Source organism: Aythya ferina (genome assembly GCF_964211825.1).
Source record: "Aythya ferina genome assembly, chromosome: 1".
NCBI lineage: Eukaryota > Metazoa > Chordata > Aves > Anseriformes > Anatidae > Aythya > Aythya ferina.
Window position 1 is genome coordinate 151,955,199 of NC_140296.1, and position 25,973 is coordinate 151,981,171.

At 42.1% G+C, this 25,973-nt stretch overlaps 1 protein-coding gene across 3 annotated transcripts in view; it reads right to left on the reverse strand.

The window, feature by feature from the left end:
* MYH9 (myosin heavy chain 9) overlaps positions 1-25,973 on the reverse strand; it is a gene marked incomplete at its 3' end in the record, with an annotated part of 68,700 nt that overhangs the window by 30,244 nt on the left and 12,483 nt on the right. For all 3 annotated transcript variants that reach the window (XM_084502271.1, XM_084502272.1, XM_084502273.1), the window contains exons 2-8: positions 23,485-23,837; positions 18,078-18,234; positions 7,814-7,841; positions 6,945-7,038; positions 1,650-1,742; positions 912-975; positions 276-374 (exon numbers count right to left, since the gene is read on the reverse strand). In XM_084502271.1, the coding sequence (XP_084358397.1) occupies positions 276-374; positions 912-975; positions 1,650-1,742; positions 6,945-7,038; positions 7,814-7,841; positions 18,078-18,234; positions 23,485-23,817 (868 nt within the window). In that variant the 5' untranslated portion in view covers positions 23,818-23,837. The remainder of the gene's footprint in view (positions 1-275; positions 375-911; positions 976-1,649; positions 1,743-6,944; positions 7,039-7,813; positions 7,842-18,077; positions 18,235-23,484; positions 23,838-25,973) is intronic.

Genomic DNA, 25,973 nt, shown 5'->3' on the forward strand with positions numbered 1-25,973 from the left:
GTAGGACCATGCCTGCACTGGAAGGGTTTACATCATACGAGACGAGACTAAACACAGGACAGTGATTTAGATAAGGAAGGGTGTAGAGTCATTGCTGGCAAGGAAACAAGTACAGGAAGGAACCAGAGAAGCAAGTTTTCAGGAACTGAGAAGTGTAGGGGGAAGGCAAAGGGATACATGCACGTGCAGAAGAAGAGAAGAAGTGACCATACCTAAAAGGGAGAGGCAAGAAACTATGAAGGAACGGGTGCTATTAAAACAACAATCAAACTTACTCTTCAGATGTTCCCCTGCCCCAGACAGCAGGTAGTAAAAGATGTGGAAGGTTCTCTCCTCCTTGGCTTGACGGATTGCACGGGACTTCTCCAGGAGATCTTCTGAGAGTCAAGGCATTTGGCAGGACGTACAAATCACTTCCTATTCTATGGCAGGAGGAAAACTAGCAGTACCTGATGTTCTTGTGCCCATTAACAGGCGTATTGATTTAGCAATCACTATCAGCCACCAACCCACTGAGCTTCTAGTCTCAGTTCTCTGAACCTCTGACTGATGGCTATGATACGACAAACTAGACTGATAAACAGAGAAATAGTGGCCAACTATCCAGACTTGCCCTGCACAAAAATGAGAATGGTGTGTGAAATTCCAAAGCTCTCCATCTTATCATGGTTTGTTGCTATCTCAGCCTCCTATGATTAGAATTCATTCACTCAGAAGAGATTTCCACCACAGTCACAAAATGCCATATGAAGGAACAGGAGACTACAACAGTAATCTTGCTAGCATAAATTAAGGTACCTCCTGCCACATTCTCAACCTGGCAAGCACAAGTAAGGTCTGATGAGATTGCTAAGCATCATTCCTGCCACACTCTATAGCCTGTAACTTTTCAGTGGCTACAGAAAGGATACAGGTCTCAATATTGGCTCCAACAATGTAGCCGTTGACATCAAAGTTGATTCTGATGAATTTGCCCTGAGAGGAAGATATTAGTAATAACATTAATATTCACTCTGTGCATAACAGCAGTGAGCAGCAAAAGCAAATCTGGTGTTTTTAATCCAGGAAAGGAAATTTAGAACAGGTCAGGCAAGTTCTATGCAAAACATAAGGTCAGCCAATAGGCAATGCCTGCTGATCATGACAACGATTTAACAAACAAGACACCAAATACTTACCTGTAAATAAAGACAGGCAGCCTACAATTCAACTTAATTACGGTTTGACCTAGGTTTCCCACAACCAGAGCATTTTCAGTTTCAAGCACTACACATTTTGGATAGTTCTCCCTCCCTGAACCAGCATCAACCATTTCCATTTAGCTCCAGCTCTGGCTTCTCAGTCTGTCTCTCTCCCACCATCTACCTCTCCAGAACAAACAAAATCAGGATCCCTGTTTGCTTGGCAGGATAAAACTGACTGTAATAAATTTAGAATAAAAATTGGTGCAGATGGCTTCTCCATAACAGAAACCTATCAGCGACATTTTCTGGATAATTCACTGAATGAATTCTATTCCCAGATTAATTTCAGGTAAATCACACAGACAGTTTCCCTACCCCAGGACAGCAATTCACCCAAAAGCATAACAAGTCCTCCCCCTGGAAGGTTAAAGCATACTGGCAACCACACTGGATAGTAATACTCACAAATCTGGACGAGTTGTCATTCTTGACTGTCTTGGCATTTCCAAAGGCCTCCAAGATGGGATTAGCCTGCAGTAACTGCCTTTCTAGTTCTCCCTAGAGGGAAATCAGAAATGAATCAAGTAGGTAGCAGTCTGCTGCATTGCTCCTGGGTCAAACCAGCACTGAAGTTTCAATTCACACTAGCTTGGCATGTTGTGGAGAAACCATTTTAAACCTTAGGAGATGATCCCTTAAACCTTCAAAAGGAGACTCGTCGGTTATCTGGGTAAAACACGCATTCACAAAAACACTTTATTCCCTTCTTCAACACAAGGGTGTCCCAGTGCTGTTAACAGGCAGCCTTTTAAAGCCACTTGGCTACAGCATCCCACAGACTTCCCAGGATTAAAAACATCATTCCATCCAAGATCAGGCCCCCATCACAGAAATGTCTTGCCATCCAGGCAGGAAGAGTGAAAAAAAAATAAAAAATGCTTTCTTGCTACTGTGCAACAGCTCTGAACTCTGCTACTAGTAGGTTAAGAAGTTAGTCTGGAAAGATCTAGTGTTTGCAAAAACAAAACAAAAACAACAACAACAAAATTGCACTAGGAGTCTAGGTCTTCCACAATACAAACAAGCAAAAACCTCCTTTGTAAGGAGGCACACAAAAAAAGGAGAATTAGTGGTATCCCACAAACTGCATGATCGCTTGCATTCTTACTGCCATATTCGCATACTCCTCCTACCCTCCAGGAACACAAAATGCTGGAGCTGCAGGAAAAAAAAAAAATCAGAACCTTTATCCCTGCCAAGTGCTAGATCACTGGAGCATATACACCTTTCCCTTCAGGCTCCAGATGCCTCTCTCTTTGCTTTTAAAATCACACATCCTCTGTGTTAGGGGTGTGGAGTTTGCATATTTCAAGACCAACTAAAAAAATAGAAAGAAGCAAACAATGGTCTACATTAAAATGTTTCTCTTTTTAGCAGTTACCACTAAATACTCAAGGCTTCCTTTTGCACGAGAGATGAAAACGGAGTTTGATCTGTGAAAACTGGAGTGGTAGGGACAAAATATTTCAGGGTGTTTGTAAAGGAAAATTGTTCCAATTCATTTTTTAAAGTGTTTTATAAAACAGGTCAGTCCTTACACTGTCTTTCTAAAAATACATACCAAAAAATCAGCACTTCTTATTGCATAAATTTAAAAAAAAGGGAGTACAACAGAAACCAAACAAAGAACTAAAGTATTTCTTACTTCCACAATCACCTCACTTCACGCCTGCAAAGTGCATCACCAAACAAGACTCTGAGTCGCTGCAGAACTGCACACACACAGAAGGGGCAGCTGCTGCAAACACTTTCATTCAGTGTGGAAGTGTACATAACAAGGGGGTTAGCCCTGGGAAGGCAACCTAAGCTAGGACGTCTGTCCTCTCACAACAGAGCCAGTGTGTAGTTTTGTAAGGACAACACCCTGAAACTAGGGTTCAGTCCTTGAAAGTGGGTAGCAGTCACATTTCCTCCTCCTATTCTGGCACATGTACCGATGACAGAACGCTCTTCCCTCACCCACTTCTTCCTCTCCACCCAGCAGTGAGGTCCCTGCCCTCTCTTTGTGACTTTGATCTGTTGCTGTGCAAGTGAGAGGTTTCAACAACTTACCATTTAAAGCCAACTAACCAACGAGGAGGAAGGAGATCAAAAAGCTCATTTTTTCTCTAAACAGAAGTCAGGCTGAAGCTTTTTTAATAATTTGGCTAAAAATAAAACTAAGGTCATGCTTAGCTACACAAAGATCGAAAGTTTATAGAAATTTTCACTAATGAACCTCCTGTTAGTACCTCTGCAAGAGACTGTTATGAGTGTCAAGTAAGTATGGATAACCCATAGTTCAGAAGTGATTGGGTCTCCTGAACTACCACGGTAGCAAAAGGTACAAGACAACGCCAGCTCAGAGCATACAGCAATACAGAGCTGTAAGGAAAGGAGCAGGCTAAAGACTCGGTCACATCGTTACTTCTCCAGACTTGCCTTAGCCCTGTGATACAGTAGGAAGACCAAGTTCTCAGCGTGCCCTGGCAATGGCGCATGAGATGAAGTGCTTGGAATTACTGCGATGTAGCCATTGGTGTGCACTGTACGCTGTCTTTGCTTAATAATCCCATAGTTTAAAATTCTGCAAAGTTTGTGTTTTGGTTGTTTTTTAAACTTAAATTTTGACAGTCACCTTTCATTGAAGGAAGAGACTTCTTCATTATCATATAATGGGTAATTTTCGAAGTGAAAACTGAGTACAACAAAAGCCATCTCTACCAAGCTTTCTAGAAATTAATGATCTGCTGCTAATTTTCTGACATCTGTAATTGCCAATCTTTGACCTGAAACTTTTTTTTTTTTTTTTTTTTTTTTTTAACACCTGGCATTTATTTGAAGTGCGTAGAATATTCCTCATGAAAGCAGACTCAATAACAGCCACTGGCTGCTAGTTTTCCAACCGGTGGTTGCGCAGTGCGCGCTCTTTAGTATGCTCTGTTTTCACTGCTCTGAAATTAAAACACGTATTTAAAGCAATTAAAATCCTTGACATCTATCTTGTACTCTGAATTTCTTTTTTCTCGCCTCATACAATTTTTGGAAATATTTCTGTGCAAGAGAGAAGTTTTGCCAACTATTTCTTCTTCTGAATGTATGAAGACAAGCATCCAGAAATCACAACTACCTTTCACAGCATGAAAAAAAGTCAAAGGTGTTGCTTCCCTTTTTTTTTTTTCCCCAGTTATTTGCTTTTAAACACTTCAGGGATTTGCTTTTGCATTCTTCTCCACAAACACGAAAGATTCTCACATAACTGGATCCCAATAATACTCGGTTGGTTGGGGAAGGAAGACAGATCATCGATAACCCACCCAAACCTTCATTACAAAGATTTAAGCATTAGCAACCACTACGCAAGAGTTAGTGATCAGCTGTGAATGTTCTCATCTTGAAAAGACTACTACATGATTTAACAAGTCAGTAGAGGAACAGAGACTGAAAAATGGGAAATCGTGAATCCTAACTTCCATAAATAAAGTCTGACTAAGTGAAAAAGTATTTATATAATTCAATTCAGTAGGCTCCAAAAGCAACTTTAATGTGCTTAATATTCACACCATGCAAGCTAAAAGCTATTAAGCTGAACATACTAATGCACTGGGATTAGTGGAAGCAGCCACTGCCTCCAAAACAAAAGAGCTAGGGATAAAGAATATGCTTTATATAAATCAGATATTGCTCAGATACATGAAAAACAGGAGCTTAAGCTCAAAACTTCTGTTAGAAGACAGTCAAAAAATCTCCCTGGCAAAAAAAGCTCCCCTACTTCCTACACCGTCACTAACAAAGTTCCATGTTTAGTCTTGCTACTCAGTGCCAGCAGCGGGTTTTCTGTCTTGCAGCATAAAGGCTTGACACTATTATATTCTATCCCAAAGAATAAATCTGCCGTGACCCCAGACCCTCAAAAAAAATTTAACGTATACCGCCTCATAATCTGGTTCCGTGTTTAAGGTTTGTAAAGAATTGTTGCACAGAGCACTCATTACCACTTAACATTTAAGGATCCAGGTCTAAGTCCTCTCTGGTACGGCCAGTGCTACTGTTTAACCACAAAAGTGAAGTAACACATGAGCTGCAGGACTTCTCAGAAGAACCCCTGAAAAATCAAACTAGACCAAATCACCACCAAGGACTATTTCGTTCTCCTATGCAGATCTTTGTCCTGCTTAGGTAGTAGAAATTTTGCGCAAGGATGCACAGTGGAAGAACACTTAGCTCAAGCCCATGATTCTATTTTCCACAGTTTAAAAAAAGAAAAAGAAAAAAGGAGAATGTTGCTAAATACAGCTACTGACAGACCATGGAAAAAGCCTTCATATGTCTGAAAGTTTGGCACGTAGAAAGGTTTTTTTTTGGTTGCATTCCAGAAGTTACTTATTAGAATTTGTGCACACAAACATGGTATGCGTGCGCGTAGGGATGCCTTGTAATTCATACACTCTACACACATAAAATATGTCTACACATAAAGCTACTACAGGAAAACTTTTATGTAGAGATACAGAGGATGCACTTGGCATCTGGTTTTTATTACATGGCTCACCAGTGACATTTTCCAACGTGTTCAGCTCTGGCTAACAAGCTCACTGTCTTGAAACACCCTGTCTGCAGGGCAGCCTTCCTCACCGACCTCTGGCTGCAACCTACAGCCACATCTCACTGCTGGGAATGGAAAGCTAAACGCCAAACTACATATATCTTCCTAGGAACACCACCCATGCTACATATTCATGGTTCGAGGAAAGCCTCGTCCAGTCATATTGCCCTGGAGGAATACTTTTCCAGATAAATTGTTCGTGAAGTCCTGCAAGAAAAATCTTAAAATGCAAACCACAGAACACAAGTATTCATTATATTACTTTAGTCTCCAATCGAACATCCTGATAAAAAGATTACTGTGCACCACACAAAAAAAAAAATTGTGAATTGTCTATGGGTTTGGTTTAGCTGCAGAAAGTGATATTGGTGTGGAGTGAAAAGCTGCTCAAAAAAAAAAAAAAAAATCACACAATGGGACAGAAAACGCATTCCTGGTGCAGAACGTGCAGTAAACGTGCAGCTCACCTACGAGGATACAACTGATGAATTCGGCAATAGTCCATCGGGGGAGAGGGAGGGGAAAAAAATATAAGTGAGACATCTTCAAAGTCCTCCCACCATCACCACCACCCTCCTGTCATACACTGCTACACCTGGCTCTTTTCCACCCATTTCATGTTTTCCTACAATTCTCGAGTTTTCAGCTGAGGTTCACTGACTAGCCCTGCATTCTCCGGTTTTGGATCAGTATCTCTAATAGCCAGACCTAACGTAGAGACGTACAGAAAAAAGGAGACAACTTCTCCATGGAATGATCAGTTCTAAACTACCTGGACTGGTTACAAGCGTTATGTCTGCATAAAAAGATTGGTATGGGTGACGCTTCTTTTATAGTGTCTCCTGCCCATGAATCCAAGAGGTTATGGATGAGGTTATTCCCACTGTAGCTCGACTGAATTCAAAGGTGTTATGACTTTGAACAATGTCCCCTGACTCATGGTTTTGACTAACTTTTATTATTTCTTAATAAACTGTCCTCCTCTGTCCCCTGATAGCTGTTACCATCCAGACTTTCATTGAGCAATATGGTTTTTACCAAGGACAGCCCATACATGTTTATCATCCACAGTCAGCACAGCAATAAAGCATCAATAAATTAAACCTAGGTCTTACCTGGTCTTTTTTAGACTTGTGTGAGGAAGCAACGTGAGCCAGATACTGAATGACCTTCTTGGTGTTCTCTGTCTTACCAGCTCCCGATTCACCTCTGTAAAGAAAGTCTGCGATTCATTCACAAAAAAGACATAGGGGGACACGTTTCTATCTCTAATCCCCAAAGGGCTACACAGCTCCTTAAATCCACCCTGGCTATCACAACACCTCTTAAAGCCAACAAAACTGAATGATACTAGAGTGGAATCACTGTAGCCGGGCTGCAGGTTAGCCCTCAGCCAGTTTGCCAGTGGGTATGGGTTCTATAGGAGGGCACAAAGGACGGAATGCAAACAAAAACTACGTTCTCTGGTCACTGGGATACGAAAATGGCTAAGTGGCAGAGGAATAATGCAGAAGCAACTGTAGAGCTAGGGGTGAAAGGCAACAAAATGAATCTTTCTGTAAGAAACCTCCTGACTGGGAGCCAACTGAATTTGTTGTGTCTAGATGAGAAACTGCTGTAACAAATAAGAGTATCTATTTGTTACTTATCAGCCTCATCAGCATGAATACTCTTAAACACAACAGCTCCAACAAATCTTAAGGACTTCCCCAAGCCTTTTCCATTGACAAAGCCCTACTTCTTCAGGAGTTTGGGCACAAAGGTTGTTTCAAAACCTCCTTTCTTCCTGCAGTTCCCATGAAAATTATTCTGCAGAAAGGATTAAATACACGTTGGAGGACCTGTCTTGGGACCTTCCTCAACTTTTCGTTATTACCTGATTTACTGAGCCCACCCCAGGCACTTACTATCAAGAGAGTCCTCCAACCAAGATTTTTAACGCAAACCTTGACATCCACACAAGCTGGCAACTGTATATACTCACGTGCAAAGGATGGACTGATCCTCTCGGTCTGGAAAAAAATTTAAAACAGCAGTCAGACTAAGACTTGAACAGCAAATTTCTGTGACAGATGAGTATCAACATCTAAGACATAGACAGGAACTACTAAACTCAACAAGCATTGACAGAAATATGGCCTGGTAAGCCCTTTTTGGGCAACCAACCTCCCACATCTGCCAAAATTAAATTGCAATAGTGCCATTATGTTTTCTTCATCCAGAAAGAACATTGATTATATCTTTTTTTTTTTCTACAAACACTCCCAGTGAACGTTTCTTTACCACTGAGATATACCTTGATGTACATCTCCTAGTTATCCACCCCCCTCTCCCCTTCAATTATTCTGGACCCATACTTACGTACACAAGCAATCAGCAGAGCAGAACAAACAGAAGGGAGATAGAGGGCAGGTGGAAGTGGGATGTGAACCATTAAAAATCCCAGAGTACCAAAAGCTCACATCAAACAGAGGCTTTCACCCCAGAAACACTCAGTGAGAAATTGTTGTTACTTACTTTATACAGGATGGGCTTGAAAGCTAAAATGCTGAACAGCAGCCTAAGTGCTGTACAGCTGATGTATTTGTGGCACCATCCCCTATAGTATTAACCGAGCAGCTGATAATAGCAGAAACCTTTTCTTTTTCATATTGACATGCCACAAAAATCAGGAATGGGGATGTGGTATTGAATGTTAAACAGTAGACAGACTAATTCCTGGGTTCATTTCCCAGCTGTGGATGATGAAATCTTTCCAGTCCCAGAACTTCCTTCAACCAGCTTATCCACCACTATCTTCTCCAACATCTGTAACCTCCTTTCAGCTTTCACCTCTGCTTCTACTTTCTCATAAGCAGCCCCGACTAGTCTTTCCACTGTCTTCACCCTACTGCTCCCCCCTCACTTCTTTGCAAAAACGCTCCCCTACTTCTGCCTTGATTTCACTTTGCATCCTCCCTTCCATCCTGCCTCCAGCTTTAACCACCCCAGTCTGTATCACTTTCTCCTTGATGCCACCAGGAACCAGCCAGGAGAGTGCCTTGTGCCTTCTCGTAGCTTCTTGTAGGAGTCACAGGGGAGGAGGGACCTGTCCAGACACTGAACGCTGAGGAACTAACCGCAAGTCATGCACATAGTCCTGCCTCACACGAGAGCTATTGAGACACTCACGGAACAGACTAAGCCAACGCATTTATTTATTTTGCTTAAGAGCAGAGAACTATCAGATCATCCAGTCTGAGAGCCGGAGTATCACAGCAGTTAGATTTCATCTCCTTATTGTTCTTTTTACACACTGAGCTTCAATTTTGTGTCAGACTCGAGTCTAATCTCTTACAAGACAGCAAGCCTCAAACATCCACAAGGAGAAAATATCACTGAATTCCTCCGATAAATTATTTCAGCAATTGGTAGCTTTCATCAGTAGGTTTATGAATGTGACTGTCTCCTTATTTTAGCTACTGGTTCTTTCTCTTCCTTTCTCCAGTAGCTTAGAGAAAGGAAGTGTGCTCAGTATTCTCCTCACCAGACACACACTTGGATGATATAATTGAGTCGCCAAGCTCAAGACTTTTGTGTGAGATAAAGAGACTGAACTCTAATTAGGGAAGGCTTTATAGTTTCGAGTACTTGGGCTCTATCTGACTACTTGCTATAGGCTTTAACACTGCTACCACATGTGAATTTAGCATGAATGCCATATTCAACAAGAAAAATCTCCTATAAACTCAGTTTATATAGAGAGAGAAGCAATTGAGCTTTTGGACACATTTTCAGGGAATAGACAGCAGGAAAACCTACCAAATTTGAGATTTGGTCTTCTCTTAAATTATTCTGCAGCTGCTAATAGAGACATTAGATTCATACACTACAAATAAGTAATTCCTGCTCTGAACCTTCTTTACTAGAAACTGATTATATGCAGATGAGCACAAAAGTTTAGAGGAAAATAATCTGCTTTACCACAGATAATATCTCTCAGAAAGAGCTGATCAGCCCTAGGACTGGAAGTAAGCAAGCAGAAGAAAATTGTCACTCAAACAGTTGGGCCCAGCAAACAACTATGCATCCAAAACTAGATAATGCAGCTTTGTTAGCACTGTACTTTCTTTTTTTTTTTTTTTTTTCAAGTGCTGAATTTTATTCATTGCCTTTAAGATACGTACCCTTTTCCTGAAGGGCAGGTGAAGAGCAGATGCGAGCCAGCCCCAAAGGCCTCACCCATTCAAGGTTCCCAGCGGGTCAGTGGCTCAGCAGGCACACGCCAGCCCTCTGTGTGACTGGGCACTCGGAGGGCGGATCGGGGAATAACTAGTGACTCATTTATGGATTGCCTAAGGAAACGTATTCTGCAGTAGTGCGACACCTGGGTGCAATTCTCTACCACAAAGCAGTTATGGTAAAAAGAAAAGATTGTGCCTCTGAATAACATTTGACTTTCAAAAGCCTGACTGTAAACAAGCAGTCCATTTGTCCTAGGAAAGCTTGTCTTTGCAGTCAGGTACTACAGAGGCTCTTCTAAGAAACCTATTAGAGAAAAAGAAAAAAAGAAAAGAAAAAAAGAAAAGAAAAAGATGTCTAAGGATGGCACCCCTCACTCCTGGTAGCCAGCTTTGGTGGGGGAATGATGAACTGGAGCTCCTCGTGCAGGCAGTGGAGCTCTAAGTACTTACATACCACATGCCTGCCCCTTCCCTCTCCTCCAAGATAGGATCCTCAATCCAGCAAAATACATTGCTAAGCAGACAGGCAAACCAAGTGCTGAACAGAAAGAGAGATGACCAACATAAGGTAACCCTCAGAATCTCTTTGGCACTGAGCACTCTGGATCTGCCGTGGTTAGCTGAGCAGCTCTTGCAGAGCCTCCCTGCAAAGGAGTTAAGAGGCACCAGCTCTCTGGAGCTACCCAAGGAAGTCACAAAGGGCTGAGCACAGGATCTTTCCACACCCCGACACAGAGCGAGGTGTTGCAAGGCAGGAAGAGCCACAGACGGCGTTCAAAAGCCCTCCCTCTCGCACTGGGCTTTCCTCCCCCAGAGCACTCGCCCGGTGGCCCGCTGCAGCTGCGTTAGTCACCTCCGCTGCAGGGCAGCCAGAAGGTACCTGCGAGTGCAGGCAAGCCACCGGCAGCGCGCAGACGCTGCCATAAAAGGCAACATTCCTGTTTGCAATCCGGAGGAAATTCTTTCCCAGGACGGCAAAGCAGCAGTCATTGGGATAGCTGGAATTCTTCTAATTGTGTACAGACAGACAACTGAATAATGTGTTGAGCAACAGGAAATTGGAGCCTACCAAAGGGCCAAAGAGCTAGCAAACACAAAAGCATAACTTTTAGACACGCTTCCAATTAAGGCCCGCCGTAAATGCCAATATTTATTCTCCATACAATACCGACTTGTGCCGTCATGAATCAGAACGCTATTGCCCAGACAAGAGGCCACCTCCAACTCCCCCCCACACCTTTTTTTTTTTCTTTTTTTCCTAGGGGATCATTCAACATGGGCGTACTGCACAGCTTCAGTCAGCACTTGCCTTTACTCCATTGTCGGTTGTGCAAGCAACCTACTCAGCAGAAGAGACTGCGCTGGGCACCATAAACTCAGCTGCTTGCAAGAACACAATCAAGGAACGCCTGATTAAAAGAAATCTGCATCTGCTTTTCCATCCTAAACAGAGTCACTTATTAAGAACAATCCAGAATAACAACTCATTAGTTAATTATAGCAACAGCTCTGTATTTCAGACCAGCTGGCAAGGAAAGCTTTTTATCTAGGGCTCCTCTTTAGCTCCCATCACCACAGTATTCAAGTGATCAGAAGAAGCAGCAGCCTCAAGCACCCAAAAGCTCAGGAAGTCTGACATCCTTCAAATTTAAAGCTATACAGCAGTATGGCACAAGAAGATCACTAGGTTGGTTTTACTGTATTTTTAAAAATATGGTATCTAAGTTATTCTCGACTTCCTGCAGCACAGAAATAGAAGACCTCATTTCAGACTGCTTCCAGGACCCCTTGGCACACATTCAAATTAAAAACTGAAATTTAAATGAATTAAAAGCCCAAATTCGTTTTGACAGGACAGATATTTCATGCACTGGGAGCCCTCAGCCAAAAACACTCGTGCAAACTAATGGACCGGAGGGAATCCTGAACTGCCGCGGTGGAATATATTGGCATAGGTGATACATGAACAGAGCCCTGGATTCCTGAATTTTGTTTTTGGGTGTCTTGGGCTGGGAGAAGGCAAAGGTTGCCAGGCTAGACCTGCGCGCCGTGGGATGTTCTGTAACTGCCCTGTGCAGCCGAGGAGGCCCTTTATCAGCCACTTCCTCCGCCGGAGCGCCTGGTTGCAGGGCTGCTGATGGCCATAAAAGGAGAAGTAATATAGCGCGCACGCTGCGCTGACATCACCTCCCCGGCGAAGAGGAAGCCTAGCTGAAAGGCAAAGGCTTGGCTTGCGCTCCCCTGCCTAGAGCTGACTCATGAGGGCTGCGAGCTTAGCCATGGCAGGGCAGGGCGGCACCACCCACCCACCGCCTAACCGCCGCAGCGGCCGGGCCCTCTGGCTTTCCGTTACGGCAGCGCGCCCCTCACTGCCGCCTCAGGGCCGCCTCAGGGCCGCCTCCGAGCTGACCTGAAGCGAGGAGGAGTCAAAATGTGTGCTCCAGCCGTGCTGTAGCTTCGGTTCTTTCGCTTCTTGCCCTCCTCAAGCTGCTCTTCTGCCCTCGGTGTTGTCTAACAGCCGGCGGCCTTCCCTCAGGGCTCTGAGGCGCGAGCAGCCCCAGGCACCTGACAGCGCTGCGCCACCCGGACCAAGCCCGCTGGCGTAAAATCAAGTAGATTGACAGCGGTGCCTTAACCTACATGCCGGGCTGAGCTCCTGACGCTGCTCTGAGTGTCAAAAACGCTCCTGGGAAACACCAGGACAGAGCCCGAGAGCTTGTTTGTGTGCTGTGGTTTAAGGAATGCATCAGAGAAGAGTTTCAAAATGCTAATAACCTGTCATTAGGTACAAGGGGGAAAAAAATCAAATGAAGGATAAGCATAGCGTGTGCAAGACAGCTCTCACAGAGCAGAAGAGCTTCTAGATATTAAAAAGTCACTTGGTTTGGCAGGACCACTGCGGTGCCAAGATTCAGCTTTGCCGTATGTGAATTTTGAGGACAAGCACAAGGGAAAAAAAAAAAAGTTTCATTTCCAAAAATGAAACACATCCTACTGGGTCAAATGCAAATATTTATTTCCCCAAGCCATTTCTGGACTAAAGCCCATACCCCTTTCTGTAGCATTCCACAACTGAATCTGGAGATAGGAAAACAGGAAAACAAGTTAGGCTGTAATTTTCGGTTACACAAATGTTTATGAAGTTCTGACAGGAAAGAAAAACTGGTATACGGCCTGCAAAAGCTCAGGCTGCTCGTGATACTGAAACAGCGTACGGCAGGGAAACCGACAGAAAGGGCTGAACTATTACATAAGTGACTGCCAGAAGGCTCCTGCTCTGGTTTACAGGAATGAAGCAAAAAGGGTGTGGTAACTACTAAAAAACAAGCGGGCAATGGACTCTTTTAGCTCCTTGTTCTATTGAAAACCACATATCAAGACAGATTTTTTCTGGAGTTGCATTTAGAAATCTCAAATGATTCAAAGCATGTAAAACATCTCAAGAAAATCAGAAACTACACGCCTTTTCTTGCAATTTGCACACAAACACCACCAGATGAACATCCTCCATAATTAGTATCCAAATTTAACGCTGCCCTTTGCATCAGAAATTTGGACAAATCTTGGTAAAAAAACAACCTAGTGAAACCACATGCTATTTTCCTTAAGTTTTAGTGGAAACAGAATTTGACCTTTATGTGCAACTTGAAAGAGACACATCCATGCCCCTACCTAATCTGAACAGCTCTGTCAATCAGATATCCCTCAATTGGTGAGCATGCACAGAATATTGTACAGAAAATAAAGACACATTTGGGGACAGCATAAAACACAGTGCAGTATAGCAGACAAGTGCTAAGAAGCAACCTGAGAAAGCAGAACTGAGACCCAGAAGTTAGAACAGAAGCGTTCTACTAGCTTGGAAACTTAAGAAACGTGTAAATGGCTGAGAATTACAAATACTTCAAGGTCATGTTCTACAGGAGCAGATCTAGATAAAGGATGGTTTCTTGTGAAAGTGACAACTGGGTCTGAGGTGCATCTGAAGACCTACAAAAGCAAGCAGTTGGTCTTAAAATAGCTAGCACTGTTTCCTCCCTGAATATAACAAGGCCAGTGAAGATCATGAAGGTGCTATACTTCAGGTTTTTTTTACTTTTAAACACCAAACCCATAGACTGCCTAAATTCCAAGTGAATACCAGCAAGTTGCTGGCCACATAGGATCCTTTGCAGACTAATCCATCACAGTCAAGGAGGATTTAATCACTGCACAATGATTTTAAGAGTTTTATTCAGTGAACCATTCGGAGCTCTATACTGACATGTGGAAAAACTGGATGAGAAGTAAGATAGAGTGAATTTGCTACCAATGTGCAGTCTGTTTTCTCTCCTACCTTTTAGTTGAGCAAGTTGAATAGAAGCTTAAAAAACGGGCAGAGTGCACATACAAGGGAAGAGCTCTGAAGAAAGCATTCCAGGAACAACCATACTAATCCAAGCTATTACAAAGAAGTTTCAGGCACTGACAGCAAAATGGCCATCATGCTCCAGAAACCAATGAAACTTCTAGCTTATTTCTAGCCTCGGTATTTGACATTAAAAATTCCTTATGCGTGCTCTGAACAGACAAACAGGTGCTATTTGATAGCTTTAAAATGTTTTTCTTAATAGATCCTCTGGAGAACGCAAATTGAGGTAAAGAATTTACCCCTTCAATGTACATCTGCTGCTTTAGATTAATGATTTGTCTGCTCAAGACACCACTCCACTTACAGGCACTATGCTTCTTCAGTCATCAGTGCCAGAAAAGTAATTCTTCTGAAAGCAGTCAGACCTGAGGCTTCTGCCATCCAAGTTACCCAGGGAACAAAAACATTAAGACAATTATTTTTTTCTCTGAAAACAAAAATGTTTTAATTTTCTTCAGAATTCTGCTCTTGAAACACAAGAAGCATCTCCAAGTACCATTCAGCAAAATAATGTTTTTACCTCATTTCTGAATCTTAATGTCTTTGGTTGGAGAAAGAAGGAAAAAAGAATCAAAAAAATTACTTTTAACATATTCTCCATTATCTTATTGCTTCAAGAAAATGCTTCTGGTGAAGTTTAACAAAAACAATCTAACCCTCTTGGGATTTATGGATGCCACATGACACTTTTGCAAGTGGAGTAACTGTGGTAAACACAGAAAGAGGACCAAACTTTGTGCATCAGCAGAGATGCCTGAAAAGGGTTAAATAGTTTCTGGATTAGCAGAATTTGGAATAAAATGCTCATCTTCCTCTCCCTTCCCAATTCCTTTCCTGAAGGACCTCCCTTTGAACAGCCTGCTTATTAGAATACCATAAATTGACTGGGGGAAAAAATGTAAAAAAAAATGTAAAACAGTCCATATCAATTAACGTGAAAAGCTTTTCCAGTCTGTCAGCTTAAGACATAACTATACCCCATGCTGGAAGATGACAGTCTCTAGCTTGCTATCCTCCTTCAGACCATGAAGGACTCCTTGTCTTTGGGGCTCTGAAAGCATCCTAGGGAAGGCATCCTAATCCTAAATGCCTCCGGCTCATGTGGAGCACTGGACCCTTTCATCTTCTATTCTCTGTACAGATTCCTGCCATACCACTGGCTGCTGCATCGAGCCTCCCCCACTGCTAAGCAGAACTGAGAAAGTGGAATAGGAATGTTGCTTTCCATTGCCCTAGAGGCTAGCCAGGGCTGGACACATTGCAACAACCTACTCACCTTTGCTTGCAGTAGCATACACCAGAATGTTGCTGTTTTCCTTTGAAATAAGGCAGCAAATAACCCTACAGTGATCTCCAGGCATTTTTGCTATCAAACACGTACATATGAACCAACACACACAAAATTCTACCAAACTTTACTAATTGGTCAAAGTGGGAATGATTTTCATGTCCAACAAGCATTCCAACTAGACAGCAACAAGGTATCTCAAGCCAGGCAGAGAAGAGCTGAGACAAACCTCTGTTGAGAATATCGTGTACCTAGAACTGTTCTGGAAAAGGTGAACACTCCAGAAGAGCTCATAGCAACTTTCCAGTGCTAGGAAAACAGTGGCAGGGCTGCCAGTCTTCAACATTGTACAACAAGAAATTCGAGACTGGGATTTCTGAGCTTTAGACACCACTCAAGGGGTAGTCTGATGGAGAAACCTCTTTTGAAAAGGAAAGGAATTATCCATGTAGACCAACCACTAGCTCCGAACCATTATCAGCTAACTAAACGTCATCTGTCCCTTCTTGCAGAATTGTGGCTGTCCAGATATCCATTGCCACATCCTGATGACATCTGGTAGGGATAAAGGACAAGATGCATAACCAAATGGTTTAGCAGTTGACTGTGGAAGGAGAAAGACTTCTCTGGTCTCTTACAACAATGCCACTGAGCCCGTTTCTGATGCTATGTAGAAAAGATCTTTTTAGGGAACAATAAATTTGGTAGGGTTTAGTCAATACCTCGTTTAAGGAAAATATATGTTGGTACTTCAGCTGACAAGGAGCAGGCAAGAGAGAAGGAAGTAATAAAGGAAGTAAAACACTGATAAGGGGTTCATGGACAATCGTGCTGCTCAGTCTTTGAAGGAAGTGAGGGCGTACATAGATCCAGGTTCAAGGATCCCCACACACACTCTGGATAGAGCATTCCTTTCAGAGAAACACTTAAGTAGTATAGGAGTATAGGAGTATTTTCTCAAAAGCTGTCATATCTTCCACAAATTGCCATCGGTACCCTGCCACCGGTCCAACTGCAGCGTGTCAGTATGGCTCTCCCCTCCACACCCAAGGCTTTTACCAACACAGCTTGATTTATCCATCACGTTAGCTCTCCTGCGTGCTCTGATCCACGTGGCACCGCACCTCAGCAGCCTTCTTCAGCATTGCTCACATGGTAAATTTGTTTAAAGCCACAACTCAGGCAAGTGGAAGAAGTTTTTCTCGCTCCCTTTCCACTCTGGGCAATCACGTTGTTATAATTTTCCTATGCTTGGAAGTACAAGTGGTAGTGAGGGCAGGGAAAATGCAGAACCCTTTAGAACTGAGAGTAATTAGAATTGTTAAATTATGTTTATTGTATCCGGCCTTTGTTCAGCACCTGAGACTAAGGACACGACCTAGAGACACACACCTTAATCATCATTGCTATCTATCAGAAAATAAAGGAGTACCTAATTTATACAAACCATGCCAAATCAAACTGTCCTTTAAACGGTACAAAGCACGTCTCTGCATATAACCTAGCTAAGGACAGGAAGAAAAGCACAGAATACCTCCACATCTGAACGCTTTCCAAGCAACCCAAACACGAGCACCTTCTCTGTGAAAGACCTCACAGAAGGAGGGATATGCACAGGACCTTCAGAACTCCATTTTTAAGTTCTCAAGTGACAAATGAGAAGCGGATATATATGACTCTTTACTCCGCTGTGGTATACACAGCGGGGTGGTGGGGAGACAGGTCAATCTGCTTACTTTTATTCTATAAGACAACAACGGATGTATTTAATTTTGCCTGATAGAAAGTTTTACTTTGAACAGAACAAGAAAGTAACCAAACAAGGCATTGTCGGTAAAACTACCACTTTCAAAAGCTTGTCACATTTCAAAAGGCAGGGCATGCTAAGCTTGTTTCTTCCAACCAAGCTGTATGACTGGGTTTTAATAATTTTATTAAACTCCATCAACCAATACACATACTCGCCCATCTACAGTTATGATTCTGTAAGATCATCACTCACAGAGGGAAAATTTACTACTTTACTTCTCCTTGCCTACTTCTCTCAACCACAAACATTCACACCATTGTCCTTGATCTCCAGTTTAGCTCTTGCTAAAGAGTATCAGACCCTTCTGATGTTCTGAAGCAAGGTTCTTCCACTGGAACAAGAGAAAGCTAATCACCTGAGCATAAGAGCCAGAACCAAGTAGGTGTCGGGCACCTGTGAACAAGGAACTAGCAATGCCTTTTGACAGCAGTGATCTGTTGTTCTCCTACAGTGTTTTGACTGCAACCTTGATTTGTTATTTCAACAAAAAAAGCCATTACCTCAGTCAGCACTCACCTTGCATCATACTCCTGTAGGCTGTGTCTGTGATGGCATAGATATGAGGGGGCATCTCATGTCTCTTTTTGCCTTTGTACATCTCCACTATTTCTTCGGAGTATATGGGCAGGTTCTTGTAAGGATTGATTACCACGCAGAACAGGCCTGAGTAGGTCTGGGAAGAAAACGCCCCAAAAATAAAAACAGGAGTTAAAATTGTGTACACTCATGCCTTTTAACAGTGCATTGCTTCCAAAAAAAGAGGTCATTTTTTTCCGTGCTTCTAAGCAATGTTAGAATCTCAGCAACACCTCAAGTTATATCGACTTGGATGGGACTCAACCTTTCCCCAGTATGCAAAAAAAGCATCGACTGACACATTAGTCACACTGATAATCAAACTAGCCAACTCCCTAGCTAATTAACAGTACACTAGGAGTGGCTTTTCTTCGTCTCAACATTTTGTTATTTAAGTGTCTATTTCATTATACATGATAGGTGCTCAGCTCCTAGAAACATGCATTTTATTATGTCTTGCCTAATGTTTGTCCTTCTGCTGAATAAATATATCCAGTAATTGATCAGTTACAACGCAATAAAACTTCACATGACAACAAATCAGCTTTCTTACGTCCAGAAATGCTACAGATGATGCAGAGACACAGCAAGATATTACAGCAAACACAATGCAGAGATGCATACTCCCACTCGTTAGCAGGATGTACAAGATCTCCTTGCCCATGCTCAACAGTTTTCATGTTATCTCATAGCTACTAAAGAGGGGAAAGAACAGACAACACAACCCCAAACACTTCCTGATGGATGAATGTTACTGGTGGCATCAAACTACTTTGTGATGTCTTAAGGTATTCCTTGAACAGGAGTATGGCTTGCTTATTTTCAGTTAGCTCCCTGCTCACTTACACTCAGTAAGTAGGCAGTCACTGCTCTAGCTGGGAAAGAGGGTCTCCCTTCTAGAGGGTAGAGTTCTACATAGGTTTATTTGAAGAGAAGTTGTTCCTCCCTCCTACCCTCTTAATAAAAGCACCATTCCAATGTAGAGAATCAAGCCAAAATAATTTCTAGAGAAAAAGAAGACGAGTGTATTCCTTGGAGCTTTTCAAGATCACTGGGCTAGGCTAAATTCAGTGTTGACTCTGCTGTGAGTAGGAATATTTCCTAGATTCCTAGAAGTTCTAAGAATAGCATTCCAAGCCTTGCTCTTGGGGTTTAGAGCTCCCTGATAATTTTAGAGGCAGCTGTTTGAAACATCTGGATATAAGAAGCTTTCTACAGCAACTTGCAACGCTACCAGAAGAGTACATTTGGCACTTTCTGTTGCTACCATCTCTTCTGTTGTTTGCTCAATGAAGAGTGCTCCGATGTGGGTAAAGAGTTCTCCACAACGAGCACAGAAAGCACTTAATCAGATTTAGCCTCTTTAGCTAGATAAAGGTAAGGACCAGACAATTGTGATGAGAAGGGTGAAAATAGCATCTACTACACAGTCTCTTATCTGAAATTTCTAGGTGCTGGTTTAACCTCAGGTAATTAGCCCACTCTTCTCACACAGCTGATTCAGAATGAAAAAATGATTCACAAAAAAAAAAAAATCGGATACAACTTTCATCCTACTTAAGGGGCTGTCTTTTTTTTTTAATTTATAAATTTACTTTTTTTTTAAAAAAAGAATTAAGGAATGTTTAAACAACTTAGAGAAAAGCATTTCTTTCCAAAACGGGAAGCTATTAAAGCTGGATGAAACCCTTTCACATAGGACTACAATTCCAGGAAGCTAAACTTCAGTTCCATTCTAGTCGGGTTAGGTTTGAGATAGCGCTGGGAAGGAACTGCTTAAGAAGTTTGCAGAAACAACCTTGGCAACACTAGTTCCTTTAACCTCAGCCTCAGTTCTTCATCATAGACAGCACTTGCATAGTACAAAATAGCAGCTGAAAGTCTGGGTCTTTCTTTCCTGATCTTTGACTACACTACTGGGAGACAGGGCATGAAGAACAAGAGGTAGAAAGCAGCCTACTCTGGAGTACCACATTCACAGTTCATACAATATACCTTTTCCTTATTTTAGGATGGGACTAGCTGACACTGATAAACCTACAGGTTCTCTTCTAACACTTCATTTGACTCCACGGGAGACCAGATGTGAAAGCAGAAGAAAAGCAGTAGCAAGCGCTGCGGTAATATCCCACATGGAAGTTAAAGCCTTCTCATCTGTATTTGTACGATTTTTTTTGGCAACGCTTGCTGACAAAGGAGAATTGTCACTTTTCAAATACAAATGGTGTAAGGGTCTGGAAGCTGGACTGAAGCAGTCTGCTGGAATAAAGCAACAGTTTAGAAAAAGGAAGGCATTAATTTTGTCAGACTGATGAAGCAGGGTTGGAGGAAAACTCCATCACCTCCTGCCAGCTTCCACTTGCCAGGAGAAACACCTGAGGGAAGTTTCCTTGCAGTGCAATGATCTCATCCAGACAGATGCAGGAGGATATTTTTGTCCAATAAAGGGAGGCAACTAATGAGTGCAGGGATAGGCAAACGAGTGAGGCCACCGTGTCCTGTGTCAAGACTGCTGGTCAAGCACACCAATGTATAGGAAGCAAATGAATTACGTTGAGCAGAAGCTGTCGGTCCTACCACGGAGAAGACAAGAATCATCTTCATCTTATTAAAGCACAAGTAACGGCTTTTGTGCCTAAATTCCTGAATTGAACCCAACACTCCAGTTGAAAGGCTAATCTATTATAAGCGCAGCTGGCTTGGAGATGTGTATTTGTTTCAGACATTACTGGCTCAAAATAGAACTCTGGCATTCACTTAAAACTACTATTTCAAATGACACACTGCAAGGCCAAGTGGGAACTACTTTTATTTTAACAGCTAAAGTAGCTCTGAAGAGCTGAGAGGACCTACTTCAGCATGGAACAAAGCTGACAGCATGAGAAAGGAGGTCTTCTAGCATCTGTTAACTTCAGTGACATAAGTGAAAGACTTGAGGTTGAGTTTCACACTGAATACCAATAAGGCAGGCGTGGTAGTTAACACAGAAGTTGAAAATTATCTGATAAAAGCACCTGGAACGCAAAAGGTTAATAGGAAAGTCAGCCTATCAGCAAGTCATCTCAGCACGGAACCAGTGAGCACAGGGAAGTTGCAATTTGGTGTCACTAAGTCAAGTTCTTAGCTCTTGAAATGCTTGACACTCCCTGCGCAAAATTTCTCTGCACCAGCCCCAAGATTTCCCCCTTCCTTTGGTAGGATGGGTAGATAGAAAAATTTAATTTTGAGGAAAAAAGCACACAAGCCTGCTGGCAAGGAAAGCAGAAAGGCCAAGAACAGACCGAAATTATGCTTATGATCTTTCCCTAGGCCTTTATGCTAGAGATACGTTGCATGTACTATTTTCAAGAGGATTAACGATCCACCAACAGCCACTCCAATGAAAGTATTTTAAGCCTCCACGTTAATCCCCCGACTTGCTGAGAACTGCTGACAGGTAAGATCAGTCCATTTCACAAGTGCACAGAAACACTGTTTTGGCAAGTCTAAGACTCTGTAATAGAGCGTTACTATTATAACTTTACATGAGTGGAGGGTGTAGGTTTGGTTTTGTTATTTTTTAATACTTCGTAAAATCTAACGAGAAGAACTCACTTTAATGGAGTCACAGACCATTTCTGAAGTTTTAGAGGATATCTTGCAAGACATAAGAAAGTCTATTGCATAGTGTGCAATAAACTTCAAGATGCTGTTGACTTATTTTCAACTTCTTACATAACCTAGCGATGTTTCCTGTTCTAAAAATGTTACACATATAATCTTGCACATCCTATTTCAACACAAGACCAAGATTCTTCCCTCTGACAACAGGTTTTGACCAATAGTCAAGAGGTATTCAGCTACACACAATAACTAACTGCATTGGCCTCTAATCGTGTTAAGTCTCAAAATGTTAAGATTAGACCCTAACTAAATTTGTGTCAGCTTTACACCTTTCAAATGTTCTCTGATGATTTATACAGCAGTTGTCCATATGTCCTCATGCACTCTAGAAGAGCAGCGCTCACAGCACTAGACACAATTTCTTCTAGTTTGTGTCTATGTTCCTTAACTTGGAAGGCAACAGTTCAGAGGTTTCTACCTGACGGTGAATTCTTGCTATGTGGTGTCACAGATATCAAGACGTAGAAGTAGGCATTCAAAAAAACACCCAAACATACAGAAAGAGAGCAGAGAATTTTTATTTATGGTGCCTTTTCCATATGGAGAAAGAGGCAGCCTTTGGGCTTCGGAATAACAAAATGAGGGGCAAAAACACCTAGACGTCCTTTCATCTAGGACCTAATTAATATACACATTTACATATCAAAATATTTTTTGATACATCTTTTAATAGATTTTCTAATCTACTGTGAAAAACATTTCGTAACGTCTTAAAATACTGAATATCCAGCCTTTCTACATCCTTCTGGATTTTACTTCAGACAGATCTGTTTTAATTCCGTAAGCAGTGGGTAGTTCAAAAACAAACCAAGAAACGCTGGTTCCTCTTTTAAATAGCCACTGCATCCAGACTTTGCATTACCATCCAGTTTATTACTCATTCTATGCCTGCAGAGTATTAATAAAGCAGAGGTTACCAGGACAGATGTCTGAGGCCACACAAAGAGGAAAATCAGAAGGGAACTGTAGAACCCATCAAGGTTCCAAGTTCTTCTTCCCCACATTTCCTTATTAATTGCTTGTGGTATGCAGCAAAGCAGTTCTTGCATGCTTTAGAGGGTATGGCCTTTGGGCCCACGCATGGTATCTTTGTCATTTCCATGGCAGTAAGAAAAAATCTCTGCTCTTCTCCATTTTGGGTGGAAAAAAACTAACGGAAGAATTTCCCATCTGTAAGCTCACATATGCACATATGTCCCTTCTCTAGTAGCACACTCTGAGATCCAGAATTTTTGTAAAAAAAAAAAAAAAACAGCTTGGCATTAGCATTCTTTCCCACTGAAGCTCCAGACGTGGGAAAAAGCAACTCAGATGTTAGGTATATTAGGGCCATGTTTTTATTATTTGATTCGGTTCAGACTTCCTGTTTACCACTTTCCAACTGCTCTCACTTCTTGGTAAAAGAAAGCTAGATGGCATTCAAAACATTCTGCAAATGAAGACGTTAAAATGTTAAAGACAGATTTACCACAGCATTCCTTGAAAGCTCCAACATTAACTAGAGAGGGATTGGCATAGTTTAGTGAAAAAATTTTAAGTAGAGGGAAGAAGCTAAGTCACATGAGGATTGCGTAGAGGGAAAATGAAAGGTTAACACACACATACTTTAAAAGCAAATTGATTACAGTAAGTTCTCATCCTATGTAATCAAGAACTCTTACCCCCCATAGAGAAGATTACTTACATAGATCAGCCCAGAGTAGTATCTCTCCTTCAAGTTGTGGAGCACAGAAGCCTCGTTCAGGCAGGTCAGCTCTGCCATATCTTCCACTTTGGAGAATTTGGGAGGGTTCATCTTCTGGATGTCATCCTTGTTCACCTTCACTTTCTTCCCATTCTCTGCCAACTCCACGATGGCCTCATCTCCTACTTCTTCCTTCAGGCTAGCTGCCTCAAAGCCATTCTTCTCGGAGGGAACCCATACCAGCTTCTTAGCTGCCCAGTCAGCCTGAGTCAGGGGGTTGTTAATGATGTTTTTGTCCACATAAAGGTACTTATCTGCGTCTCTTTGCGCCATTGTGTTTTAGAATCGGGGACCTGCAACAGGAGAAGAAAAAAAAAAAAGAAAAATGTTTTTAAAGCTTCAAGTTGCCTTGCAAATTCCTTGCAGACAGGCACATGCCAAGTACTCGGAGACCCTGGCTGTCAGAGCATGCCTCCCACTCCTTGAGTTTCACGTTAGTAAGCGCACTGGTGAGTTGTCAAACTTCCAATAAGGTCAAGGTTTTGCCTGCCAAGAGGATGTGAAAAAAAACAAACTAGCAAGCAGTTAAAAAAAAAAAAAAAAAAAAAAAAAAAACAACAACAACAACAACAAAACACTGACCGTTAAGCATTTGGAAGCTGTTATTTGGCAGAAGAAAGCAAGCACGTTAAATGGCGAGCAACAAACAACTCATGACATGTGCCAAGCACCAGATACTATGCCAGTAACGTTCAAGTAAGATTAGCCCCTCACTGTTCTCTACTCGGCGGAGCAAAAAAGTCACCATAGCAAGTAAAAACGATGATTAAACTTCTGATAAGCTGATGAGTCAAAAATCACAGCTTCTTAGAAGGTCCATATTCCAGGCTAGACAATGCAAGAGACACACATTCAACACACGTTCCTCTTGAAAGACACCATCAGTAATCCTTTTCACCACCACCAGCTTAGTAGCAACACCCAGCCCACCAGCTGGTATCTCTTTCCTGGTCAACGTTCAGTAGCAAGATAGCTCCAAGTCAGTAACAAAACAAAAACAACAAAACAACAGAACTGTGGCCAGGAAACTTTACAGCCAAAAATCCTCCACGAAGATCCTTCCATTTAGTAGTTACAAAGCTGTGGCTGGGTAGGAGAGAGAGCATCATCACCACGTGAAGAATATTTAAGCAGCATACTCAGAAAATAGCACCACAGGTTTATTGCCTCATCAAAACCAGAGCAAAACTGCCAGGGATTTTCCAGTTAATAAGACAACAGCTTTATTGGTGCCATTCAGGAACCCTTTCAATCAAGAGACAGAACTGCGTTGCGTCAACGCTCATTAACCATGTAACAACAGCCTCTTTACAAGGTCCCATAAACATTACTTCTTGGATCCTTCCTCAGAAATGTACCAGCATCCTTAATATGTTTTTCATAACGTGGGGAGAAGCTGGAGTTCTTAAGCAAAGAAAGAACAGGAAATTAAAATAGATTTGTGTCATTGAGGGCTGTCTGGAGCTACTGGGATAGCTTTTCTGCAGAACATACCCGTATTTATACACCAGCCTACAAATCAAACAGGTGAAGTCTGCCCATAGATAACTCCAGCAAAAAGATATCGAGGGCAGAACAGAAACAGGTCAACTCCTGAAACACGCGTGAGAGCAACAAGCGATGTTGCGTCTCAGCATTCAGAAGCGATGAAGCCAGAAAAACATCAGTTGTAAAAAAAGATGGGCACAAAATGCCCACACCAGTCGTTTGTAAGCACGCAGGGAAATTCATTTTAGCAAACATATCGCGGTAGGTGGTATGCGACTTCGTGCCAGATGCCATGGACAGCTGTATATTTACAGTCAAAAGCTCTTCAGCAAACAAAGAAAAAAAAAATCACTCTATAAGTAATTACTTCCTTTAACTTGAGTTTAAAATCTTTGTCTTAAGCCTTACAGGAAATGCCAAACAGCTATCACATCTATCCCACACTTTACCTCATCCTTCTTTCCCCAGAGGGTCACTGACACTTCCAGCTCCATCACCACTGTGGCGATTCCCAGAGCCACCCCGCCTCCCTGCCCTTCCATGTTTTTATTGAAAAAAATCCAGATTTGGACTGGTACACAATGAAAAGACTTGCTGCAGGCAGAAGATGAGGCAACCAAGAGCCGATTGAAATGAAAAATCTGATTTGCCAAAAGAACCCCAAGACCAGACTACAAGAGCTAGCCTGACAAAGCCAGTAGGAAAGAGAGAAGGGTAAAAATTCAACGAGAGATGTCAAGGGTCCCTGAGAATGCAGAGCATCTTCTGCAGGTTGTGGCCAAAGGGTTAAAAGAGGAAAAAAAAAAAAAAGAAAAAAAAAAAGAGGAGGAGGAAAAAAAAGAAATAAGAATTCAATTGTGTTCAGAGTTGTATCAGGTTTGGCAAGGCAGCAGCTGTGCTCTACCCTCCATTACACAGTTTCCTGCCTATGCAACTCCCAA